At 53.4% G+C, this 12,223-nt stretch overlaps 1 protein-coding gene across 1 annotated transcript in view; it reads right to left on the bottom strand.

Annotated features, from left to right (window-relative positions):
- Positions 1–12,223, bottom strand: part of KCNH4 (potassium voltage-gated channel subfamily H member 4) — a 47,091-nt gene extending 34,868 nt beyond the window's left edge. The window contains exon 1 of the mRNA XM_019476396.2: positions 12,076–12,223. Coding sequence (XP_019331941.1) covers positions 12,076–12,151 — 76 coding nt within the window. The 5' untranslated portion in view covers positions 12,152–12,223. The remainder of the gene's footprint in view (positions 1–12,075) is intronic.

Raw genomic sequence — 12,223 nt, 5'->3', positions numbered from 1 at the left:
AGTTTGAGAAGCACTGCTCTAAATTATACCTTGGGTGGACCAGGCCCTGCATAGCCCCTGAATTCAGGGAACATAAAGCCCTACCTCCTTCCCACAGACCCTGCCCCAACCAAGAGTTACGGGGCCGGGATTCCCATAGCACTCTCTCTTGTGGGGGCAGGCACTAGCAGCAGCTGTGACCAGGAATGGGCTGGAGCCTCCCAAACTCTTACTGGAGATACTGCTGCCCAGTGAAAGAATGGGGTGGGGAAAGTTCCACTGTGTCCTTGCAGGGGCTGCTCCTGAGAAAGCAAAGTAGGAGTTCTCAGGTCATCAGGTGGATGCCCCATGAAGTAGCTGCCATGCAGAAACCAGGGAATAGGTAAGGCACCTCCCCTCCCACTCATCCTCTCCACATTCCCTCCCAATGACCTGACCTGACTGAGACTCGCCAGGGGTCCCTCAGTCACTAGGAGTAAGACCATCAGATACCTGGAGCATCTTAGCCACTACCTTGTCCAACAGAAAAAATGCAGACAGAGAGGCTGGTGTCAGCAGCCCAAGAGCCTATTGCCACACAGTCTTCTCAATCTGGTGGGAGGTTTTCCCATGATGCAGGCTGCACTGCCAAACTGGACAGCCTCTGCTCTCCAGGCAGACACCTGGGGCCCCAAACAACTACCAGCATTTTCAGCCCTGTGCCAAGTAAGCCTGCTCTCAGAGCAGGGGGATTTGGGTCTTGAAGCATGGGTTGCCAGGAGGAGCTCTGGCTGGAAGAATGCCTCTACTCTTGATGCCATTGAGGAAGCTGAGTGATAGGGGAAGAGCAGGGTATAACCATGGCGCTTGGGGCAGAGAAGCTGGGTGGACAGCCAGCTTGTACATGCAGCTGCCTTTGGCTCTCACACACAAGGTGTCTGCTCCTAGGTACAGATACTTCTCATTCAACCCCAGGACTGAAAGCCCTGAGGAATCCATCCTCATAGGCTTCTTGGGATTAGCTCTGTTAAAGTGGCCATGAAAAATGGAGTGCTGGACCGGTGACATCACAGCTGTTCCTATGACAGCACATCAGATCCAAGGGTGGACTCAAACTCAGCTCTCAGCAATGACAGGCAGTGGGGATAGTATTGGGGCCATACATGCTTTTGACCAACGTTCCCTGCCCTGGGCTTCACATCTGTATGGTAGCCTCACATGAACCAAGTCACTTTTAAAGCTGAGGAGGACTATCCTGCTTCCTCACAAGCTTTGTCTGCAAACAGTCCCTGGATGCATCCCACAGCAAGCAGCAGCTTTGGCATTGTAAAGCATCTCCTGATGCTTCATCATCTGTGCTAGCTCCCTCAGAGACTTTCTTCCGGAACCTGCTCCGGTATCCAGGGAAAACTGCCAGACCCCGCTGCTTGAAGGTTATTTTGGATGCTTTGACTGGACTCACTACGAAATCTATGAAATTACCTTGTTCCAGCTTGCACTGTTCTTGGCATACGCAGTGAGAGCACTGAGGCCAAACCCCAGGTTACTGGGCACAGCACATGGCCGGAGGATGGCTCCCCACCTATATTTGCAAAAGGTCCCTGAAGAACCAAATGCCAATGCCCCAGCCCTTGCCTTATTGGAAGAAAATTGCATCCTGTGTAACAAATCAGACCTCCCTTCTAACCAGTACCATGCAGCTCTTTGATGCTGGGGACATAGGTGCAGTATCTGTTACCTAAGCATCTGTATCTGTACAGACATGTTGCATTGCTTACCAGCATGTCTACAGTGAGGGGCTGCACATGGCTGGTCCTGCCTGTCCTCCTAAGAGCCTTCAGTGCAAGGAGCAGGCATTCAGGGGAGCTGCAGTTCTATACATGAAGACATGTGGCCCTGTGCTGGGAGCAGGGAGCCATCTTCTGATACATCACCAAGTCACATTTGCTAGCAGGACCCCTCAGATTATCAACAAATCCCCAGAACAGCATTCCTGGAGATTCATTCACTATTCAGCCTGAGCACATCCATTTGTTTCAATCACATCCCAAAGAAACAGAAGCAATTGATGTCCTGTGCTGGACCATCTCATTTGCCCTCTGCCCCTGCCCAGAGTCAGCACTCTGTGCTGAAATGCCAAAGGTGTGCAGACCCAAAGAGGTAGATACACACCAGAAGGAAGGCACTTATGCAACATAGGCAACAGGTGAAACTGTTGATACAATGAGCCCCTCCACATTGACCTGCTGCTGCTATCTGGCCTGTAAGGGAAAACCTTCAACCAGGATAATATGGGTTTTGGAGTGCCCCAGAATTCAGCCCCTGTCCACACCACTGCACAAGCGGACATTCAGGTTGAAGATTAGGAAGAACTTTCTCACTGTGGGGGTGGTTTGGCATTGGAACAGGCTCCTCAGAAAAGTGACAGAATCTCCACCCTGCAAAATTGTTTAAGAGCAGGCTGGACAGACACTTGGCTGTGATGGTTTAATCAGGGGTGATTCTGCCTTGAGCAGGGGGCTGAGCTAAATGACCTTGTGAGGTCCCTTCCAACCCTACTGTTCTATGATTTTAAGCTCTGTGCCCCTGCCGAGCTGGGCCAGCCCCCCTCAGCCCACAGGTGATAGCACAGACCCAGTGTGCGCTTGGGCTGCCTACTCCACTCCATATCCAGGCTACAGCAGTTCCCAAAGCATTAAAGGGTTCCACTCCAGCTGAGGCTGAAGCAAGGCTGGGAAGTACAGCATCCTTCTCCTTTCAGGGTGGAAAGAAAGTGATAGCATCATCTGTCTGTCCCAAAGTTATGCAACAAATCAGGGAAGAAAACCCAGGAGTCCTGGCCCTCAGCCCCCTGGTTCTAATCATAGTTTCATAGTTGGTAGGGTCAGAAGGGACCTAAGCAGATCATCTAGTCCGACCCCCTGCCATGGGCAGGAAAGGATGCTGGGGTGAAATGACCCCAGCTAGGTGGCTGTCTAGCCTCCTTCTGAAGACCCCCAGGGTAGGGGCAAGCACCACTTCCCTTGGAAGTTGGTTCCAGCCCCTAGCCGCCCTGACAGTGAAGTAGCGCCTCCTGATATCTAGCTTGAATCTACTCTCCATCAACTTATGGCCATTGTTCCTTGTTACCCCCGGTAGTGCTCGGGGGAGCAGGGACTCTCCCACTGCCTGCTGGTCCCCCTTGGCAAGTTTATAGGTGGCCACCGGATCCCCTCTCAGCTTTCTTTTGTGAAGGCTGAATAAGTTCAGGTCCGTAGCCTCTCCTCGTAGGGCCTGCCCTGCTGCCCCCTGATCATGCGAGTGGCCCTCCTCTGGACCCTCTCGATGCTGGTCTCATCCCTCCTGAAGTGCGGCACCCAGAACTGGACACAGTACTCCAACTGCGGCCTGACCAGTGTTACATAGAGGAGGAGGATCACCTCCTTGGACCTGCTTGTGATGCATCTATGGACGCGTGACAAGGTGTGGTTAGCCTTCCTGACTGTGTCCCCACATTGGCAGCCCATGTTCATCTTGGAATCAATAGTGACTCCGAGATCCTTCTCTGCCTCTGTGCTGACAAGGAGGGAGTTCCCCAGCCTGTAGGTATGCTGCTGGTTCTTCCTCCCCAGGTGCAACACCTTGCACTTGTCCGTATTGAAAACCATCCTATTCTCATCCACCCACCTCTGTAACCTGTTGAGATCTAGTTGTAGCCTATCCCTCTCTTCTAGCGTGCTCACTTCTCCCTACATCTTAGTGTCACCTACGAACTTGAAGAAGGTGCTTTTCACCCCCTCGTCCAAATCGCCAATGAAGATATTGAACAGCGCGGGACCGAGGACCAAGCCCTGGGGAATCCCACTGCCCACATGTCTCCAGGTTGAAAATGACCCGTCCACCACCACTCTCTGAGTGCGGTCCTTCAGCCAATTTGAGACCCATCTGGCTGTGTAGGCATTGACACCACAGACGCCTAATTTTTTAATGAGGATGGGGTGAGAGACAGTGTCGAAGGCCTTCCTAAAGTCCAGGAAGACTACGTCCACCGCAACACCTGCGTCCAAGGCTTTTGTGACCTGGTGATAGAAGGCCACCAGCTTGATCTGACAGGACCTGCTCCTAATGAACCCATATTGATTGCCCCTAAGCATAAACTCCCCTGCTGCCCCCTCGCAGATGTGCTCCTGGAACTTGAAGAATTATCAAGGCTCACATTTGTGAGAGCCCGGCAGGACAAATTATGCTGAGGGGAAACCAGCACGGGTTCGTGGCAGGCAGATCGTGCCTGACCAATCTAGTCTCTTTTTACGACCAGGTTACGAAACGCCTGGACACAGGAGGAGGGGTGGATGTCGTATACTTAGACTTCAGGAAGGCCTTCGATACAGTATCCCACCCCATACTGGTGAACAAGTTAAGAGGCTGTGACTTGGATGACTACACAGTCCAGTGGGTGGCGAATTGGCTGGAGGGTCGCACCCAGAGAGTCGTGGTGGAAGGGTTGGCTTTGACCTGGAAGGGTGTGGGCAGTGGGGTCCCGCAGGGCTCGGTCCTTGGACCGATACTCTTTAATGTCTTCATCAGCGACTTGGACGAGGGAGTGAAATGTACTCTGTCCAAGTTTGCAGATGACACAAAGCTATGGGGAGAAGTGGACATGCCGGAGGGCAGGGAAAAGCTGCAAGCAGACCTGGACAGGTTAGACAAGTGGGCAGAAAACAACAGGATGCAGTTCAACAAGGAGAAATGCAAAGTGCTGCACCTAGGGAGGAAAAATGTCCAGCACACCTACAGCCTAGGGAATGACCTGCTGGGTGGCACGGAAGTGGAAAGGGATCTTGGAGTCCTAGTGGACTCTAAGATGAACTTGAGTCGGCAGTGTGATGAAGCCATCAGAAAAGCCAATGGCACTTTATCGTGCATCAGCAGATGCATGATGAATAGGTCCAAGGAGGTGATACTTCCCCTCTATCGGGCGCTGGTCAGACCGCAGTTGGAGTACTGCGTGCAATTCTGGGCGCTGCAATTCAAGAGGGATGCTGATAACCTGGAGAGGGTCCAGAGAAGGGCCACTCGTATGGTTAAGGGCCTGCAGACCAAGCCCTACGAGGAGAGACTAGAGAAACTGGACCTTTTCAGCCTCCGCAAGAGAAGGTTGAGAGGCGACCTTGTGGCTGCCTATAAGTTCATCACGGGGGCACAGAAGGGAATTGGTGAGTATTTATTCACCAAGGCGCCCCCAGGGGTTACAAGAAACAATGGCCACAAGCTAACAGAGAGCAGATTTAGATTGGACATTAAGAAGAACTTCTTCACAGTTAGAGTGGCCAAAGTCTGGAACGGGCTCCCAAGGGAGGTGGTGCTCTCCCCTACCCTGGGGGTCTTCAAGAGGAGGTTAGATAAGCATCTAGCTGGGGTCATCTAGACCCAGCACTCTTTCCTGCCTATGCAGGGGGTCGGACTCGATGATCTATTGAGGTCCCTTCCGACCCTAACATCTATGAATCTATGGATAATTTTCTCAAAGAACTTCCCCAGGACTGAGGTAAGATTAATGGGCCTATAGTTTCCTGGGTCCTCTTTCTACCCCTTTTTTGAAAACGGGGACCACATTGGCCCTTTTCCAGTCCTCTGGCACCTCACCAGAGCACCATGAGTGCTCGTAAAGCCATGCCAGGGGTCCCGCAATGACCTCTACTAATTCCCTAAGCACCCTGGGGTGGAGATCGTCAGGACCTGCTGATTTGAACACATCTAGTCCCTCCAGAAGTCCATGACTAGGTCCTCACTGACCCTGGGCCTGGCTGTGCCTCCCCAGGGACCATTGGGGATCCCGGTTGGGGGGGGGGTGGAAATGTCCCTGTCCCTGCTCAGAAAAACGGAAGCAAAGAATCTGTTAAAGAAATTAGTTTTTTCATCTGGTGCTACCACCAGGTTACAAGCATGTCCTGCAGAGGCCCCACATTATTTGTCACCTTCTTTTTACCCCCTATGTATTTAAAAAAGGACTTCTTGTTATCTTTGATCCGGGTCACTAGTCCCAGTTCTCTCTCTGCCTCGGCCTTCCTGATCGCCCCCCTACAATCTTAAGCCAAGGAGGTATAATCCTCCTTGGTGATGGCCCCTCCCTTCCATTGGGTGTATGCCTCCTTTTTGGCTCTGAGGCGTTCGTGGATGCTTTTGGTGAGCCATGGGGGCTTTTGAGCACTCTTACCCCCTTTGATCCGCGTGGGGATTGTCACGCTTTGGGCTTGGAGGATCGTCTCCTTAAGAAACAACCACTCTTCCTGGACTCCCAACTCTCCTCCTCTCCGGGACCTCAGTGCCTCCCCGACTAATCTCCTTACCTCACTGAAATCCGCCCGCCTGAAGTCCAGGGCTGCTGCCTTGCTGCAGGCCTTTGGCACCCTGCACTTCATGACACTTCTCCATTCCTAGGAAGGAGACCTGAAGGCCTGATCCTGCAGCATAGATCTGGAGTAATGGTACCAAACTAAAAGGACTGAGGATAGGGTGAGACCAGGATGCAGCCAGTGAGTCATGGGGTCATTCATCCTCAGGCACAGTGATGTGTAGGGGGTGCACACGCACCTCCTGAGAGTGCTGGTGCACCCCATTGCAGTAGCATTCTCTGCTTAGGCAGCAGGCAGGGGGGCAGGCGGGAGTGCTGGGGGCCCCCTGAGAGTGCCAGCTAGGGAGTGGGGGTGCCAGGAGAAGTGCCATCAGCACTTCTGGGAGTGTTCCTGGCCTTTCTGGGTACACCGCTGGCACTTCCAGGCAGCTTATGGGGAATGCTGCTTCCGGGTTTGTGACAGCTGAAAATTATGTCTGTGTGATAAAGGTGCTTTCTGAAAGCTCTGTGAAGATTAGATCAAGTGTTTTTCTATATTTGTTTAGATATTAAGCTATATGTTGTTGCTAAGAGCCTAATTAAAGTTTAAGATGTAGTAAGGCCTTGTATAAAGTAAAGCCTAGTAAATTTAGCAAAGCCTTGAAGTAGTAAGGCCCTGTGGCGTAGTTAAAATTAACCTTATCAAAGGAATACAAGGCTTGTACTACTATTGGTCAGTCTAAGGACAGTTGAAGTAAAAAGAATCTGAGTGGCTGTATGTTATCAGTACTGTTCAGAAGCTATTAATTGGCTGGAATATCTGGAAATCATTCTGAAGGAAGATACAGCTCTGTGAAAAGGATTAGTTAGCTGTTGGCCTGGATTAGTGGGCCTTTGGACCTCGAGGAGCCCAAGGACTGAATACCAGGGTCCTTCCCAGTACCTCTCGGACAGTGCTGATCGGGGATGCCTAACTTGGCTGAACTTTGTGGAAAAAGAAACTTGTTATACATCAGGCATCAGAAGGGACTGCCAATAAGTTGCTGACGCGAATCGTTCTTGTCTGTCATTGTTTGTCTTGTTACTATGCGTAGTTGTGTTTTTGTTAAGTCAATAAACCTTTCTACCCCTGACCATACTCTCAAACCCGAACCCTCCGCAGGCGGCTGGGACAGGGTTGGCGCACATGACCAGCTGCAGAGGGACCCCCCCCCCTCCCCCCCCAACCCCCGTCTGCACAATCAGCCACAGAGGGACACCCCCCCCCCCCCAAGTCACTGACTGGCTGCTGGGGGGACAAGTGCTAATGTTTCTCTATCTCAACCAGCAGCCCCCTCCTATCCCAGTGCTAGGAGGATTAAGGGCTTCGCGGACACCCTTTAATTCTGACCTGCAATCCTCTCCTATCACAACATCTCCCCCACCAAAACCAGATCTGCTGATGCCCCTCAGTACCTATCCAGGATCCCCCGCCCCAAAAAATGCCTGCCTGCATCTCTCAGAGCTGGTTACAAAGAGGCAGCCACCTCCTTTCCTGGCCAGTCCAACACCAGTAGAGGTGTTTGTTCTCTCTCTCTCAGGCCATTTCCCTTGCCAATAGCCACCCTACGGCTCCTCAACCCCCACCCAATCTCCTTTTTTCCCAGCTGCTTACAGCCTGTCCTCCTGGCCCAAGTCAGAGGGACCTGGGAGAGCCCTGCTGGGCCATGCTGGGCCCCTGCCTCTGCTTCATGGCCCTTTCCCTCCTACTGCTCCCAAAAGTGGCATCCAATGGTACCAGCTGGCTCTTCCTAGCAGCCCTGGATACCCTGAAAGGCAAATTTGTTGCCTGCCCAGAGAAGGCGTTTGCCCATTTCTAGATCCTGCAGGCAACATCATTCCAACATGCTGCTAGGGAAACTGAGGCACAGACTGGGGAAGGGACTGGCTCATGGCCATTCAGTGACAGTGCTGTTCTGGAGTCTTCACCGGTCAGCTACTATCCCAACCCCTTCACCACCGCTTCACTCCCACAGAAAGAAACTGAACCCAAGAGTCCTGACACTCCTTCCACACTCTCTTTCAAGAGCCAGGAGTCCGGGTTCTTCCTTCTTTGCATTAATCACAGTTTCACCCTCCCCCTTTGCATTCATGTGTGGTCATTTTCCTCAAAGGTGTGGAGAGAATAAGGCGTGTGTGCCTGTACTGGGGGAAATCAAGCCCTTTGCCGCAGGCTGCAGTGTGCTGGGAACTGAGTGGGGGCTGGGCTTCAAAAATATAATTAACCAGGGGGTGGGCAGGCGCTGTGGTATTGTCTGGAACATCTGGGCTAGCTGGGAGCTGAGGTTGCATTGGGGCTGAGAGCCCAGCGCAGCAGAGAACGCCTGCACCTTTGTCTGCCTTGTTTGTGCACAGTGGGCCCCACTGCAATGGTCTCACCTTCTGTCTCCCCATACCCCTTCATCAGCCTCATCACACATAACCTGCCCCTAGCCAGGTCCCACACCCAACCCCTCTAGCACCCAGGCCCTGCCCTATCAACAGCCCATTCCCATAGGTTAGGGAGTGGTTAGGAGGCATGGGAAACTACTTCCCTGAGGGCAGAGGGTTGGGGGTGGCATGGGGCTTGGTGATCTCTGCCTCCAAAGGAGTCACAGGAATTAGGTCTCAAGTTCCATCTAGTTACCTCACCACCAACCCCAACTCCAGGCAGGGCCATTCCCCACTACCAGCCTAAAGGTACCTGCCCCCTCTAAGACATCTGTCTGCAGGCTAGGGCACCCACCTGTCCCTTCTGAGTACCCAAAGAGGAAGCAATGAGTGTGGTATGGAAGGGGCCATACTGATGACTGAAGGGGTGCTGAGCAGGGGAACCCATGTCCCCCACAGACAGGACTGGCGGGTGGGAGCTGCTCTCAGGGTGCTCAAGGCCTGATTTTCAGACACCCCCTTCTCCCTGAAGTGTACGTTTGGCCCCAGCCTCCCTCCCCCTTCAAAGGGGGTTGGTTCTGCTCTGCCTGGGAGCATCTCACATCATTTGTCACTGCCTGGCTCCTCCTGGCAACAGCACCAGCCCAAACACACTGGGTTTCCCTACCTGGCCAATGAGTTCCCTGAGCCCAGGCTGGGCTGGATGAGGTGCAGCTGGCCTCACAAGGTGGCACCAGCACCACAGCACCAGGGGACAAAACAGTTTGCTTCCCAGTGCTGGCTTGTAGAGCCAGTGGGAGAAACCCACTCCAGCCCACTGCTCAACGGGAAGCCGACCCATGACATACCAGAAGGATTCCACAAAAACTAATTTCCACTTCCATCAGAAAGTGGGGTTTTTTCCTCTCTCCAAAAATGAAAACCTGAAGGAGGAAAAGCTCCCCAAATACAGCAAAGGAAAAAATCCCACATTTTGAGGTTCTTTATAAAATAAATAAATAAATAAATAAAATCAGCTAAAAGCAACAACAACATTGTTTTCATCAGATATTTCCTCTGTGGAAAACACAAGGATTTCTAAATAGCTTCAGCCCATAAGCTCCAGGGCTAGCAGCTGCTGTCTTGCCACTGTAATCAGTGGAGACCCTGGAATCCAGCTGGCCAGGAGGGGCTCCCACCACCTAGCTTCCCCTAGCAGAAGATTTCCATGGGGTGTCCTCTTCCCACCTTGCTGCTCCCTTGTCTAGCCCACAGCTCTGCACTAACACAGGAGAGTCTAGAGCTAAAAGCAAACTTTTGTGCAGCCCAAACCAGCTGCTCTGACTGCCCCAGCCACCAGGCGAGACCAGGATGAGACACCACCCCTGAATATGGTGGGAACAGTGTCCCCAGAGTTCTCAGGTGTAGAGCATCCAGAACATTTGCAGGGGGAGGCAGCTGGGTGGGAAAAAGACACCAAGCTCCCAGAGCCAACAAGCTGCTTCCTTGCTCCTGAGAAACAGCATCTAACAAAGTATGCTTCAGCCCATGAAAGCCTGTGCTATATATTGACCTACTTTGCTTATTCTATATGGTGCCAATCTACTCTGCCTTCTACTTGACTTCAGACTAACACAGCGAACTACATCTCTCCTTCCTCCTGAAGTCAGAGGCACCCCAGGAAGCATTTGAAATCAGGGACTATTCTTAGGGTTTCCTACCCACTGCCACTTAAGCCCTGAGCTGCGCAGCATCTAGGTAGCCCCTCACTCACTCCTCAGCCCTGGTTGCTCCCTGGGTCTCCCTTGCTCACTAGCACAGGCATGGACGAGCAGCCAGGGCAGCCCAGACCAGCGCAGACACTTGTGCTGGGCTTGGCTCCACTCCAGCCAGATTCTTTCTGGGGATTCTCCCTCTGCCACACGCCATGGGAAGCCGGGTCAGTGCTGCAGAGCTGGCAGCTGGAGACGGGAGGGCACTGTCTCTGGTACTGAGCAGGAACCTGACAGCTGTGTGTACTTGCTGCACCAAGTGCCCCCTTGGCAACAGAGGAGATGGAAAACAGCAGATCAAGGCAAAACATTCATTGTAATGCAATATATCCCAGCTGCAAGCCTTAGATGCAGCCACAGTGCTGGTCCCTGGCCTTAGACACATAATATTGAGTTTAATCCATACTTATATAATTCTCGGCACAGCTAATGATCCAGCGTGGGGGGCTGGCATAGGGGGAGCCTCAGTGTTTTATACTGCCTTTGTTTCTTCCCCACTGGCTCAGCTTCCCCATGGCCTAGCGTGGTGGGGAAGGAAGGGGTGCTGATCTGGGGAACAGCAGCTCCCTACCTGGCGATAAAGTCTCCTTATGAAAGGCTTTCCAGGAGTCCCAGGAAAGACTAAATTAGTTTTCATTGATCTTTCTGGAAGCTTTTAAATTGCAATCCACTTGGGCAGGCCTGGGGCGAGGAGGTGGGAATCCTCTCACCTACAATATGGCATTTTATTTACCAAAAAAACATGCTAACCATACCTTCCCTGGGGGCAGTGTTTCACAACCCAGGCAGCCTCCTGGGTGGTATGGAAATTCAAGCAAGGAGGGGACCAGAGGCTGTGTGTGGGGGTGGGGGGGAAGCATCTGAGAGCTGGTGATGGATTCTTTTCTTGACACTTTCCACCAAGTGACAAGCAAATGGGGAAAGCTATGAAATGGCATTCCCCTCACCAAGCCCAGGGCTCCATGCAGGTCCGGTACCTAGATAACAATCTGGGCTGTGGGTGGGGGGAGCTTGATAGTGCAGAACAAGGAGGCGGCGATGCCAAGAAAGGCACCCAGTACCTACAAAGGTGCTTCCTACTTGCGCAGCGAGTTTCCCACCCCGTCCCAGATCCACTAGGCAGAAGCCTCCGCTGCCCAAGGGATGCCACGCTGTGCCACAGAAGGCCAGCGGCCACCACCAAGCCCAGCCGCGCTTTTCCTAGAGGCACGCAGCCCCCGGTCACAGCAAAGTGGCACTGTTAAGAGCATACCATCCCTCACCCTTCTGTGCCATGGCTTTGCAGCCCAGCTGCTGGCGAGAGAGGTGCATTACGTGGGGCGGCCCTGCAGGGTGGCAGCAGTGATCCACTTGGTGGGGGGGCAGAAGCCCTCAGGACTTTCGGGAGGCACAAAGGGGGAACCATCCCCTGCCGCCCCTGGTCCTGGAGGTCTCCCCAGGCGGGCGATGCTGAGCCCAGGAGTGTGGGGCAGCCAGGAAGGAGGCTGCAAGGGGGTACCCAACGGCTGTGCCCACACGCAGCCAGCGGGAGCACAGGGGAGCCCAAGTGCCCCCACCAGAGCCCCCCCAACAGCCCTGGGAGCGAGGGCCCGGCTGGCGCCCCCTGCCCTCCCGCAGGGCACGCCCGGCCGGGCTGCGACTTACGTGTCCCATCGAACCTGTTGGCGATGGTGTCCAGGAAGGTGTTCTGCGGGGCCAGCAAGCCCTTCATCACCGGCATCCTGCCCCTCACTGGCCCCACCGGCCCCGGCCGGGGGCTGCCGCGGCTCGGCTCTGCCGCCGGAGCGCCGGC

The sequence above is a fragment of the Alligator mississippiensis genome, chromosome 4 (assembly GCF_030867095.1).
Source record: "Alligator mississippiensis isolate rAllMis1 chromosome 4, rAllMis1, whole genome shotgun sequence".
Taxonomy (NCBI): Eukaryota; Metazoa; Chordata; order Crocodylia; family Alligatoridae; genus Alligator; species Alligator mississippiensis.
The sequence above is the reverse complement of the archived record's forward strand: the minus strand, read 5'-3'. Positions and strand labels throughout refer to the sequence as shown.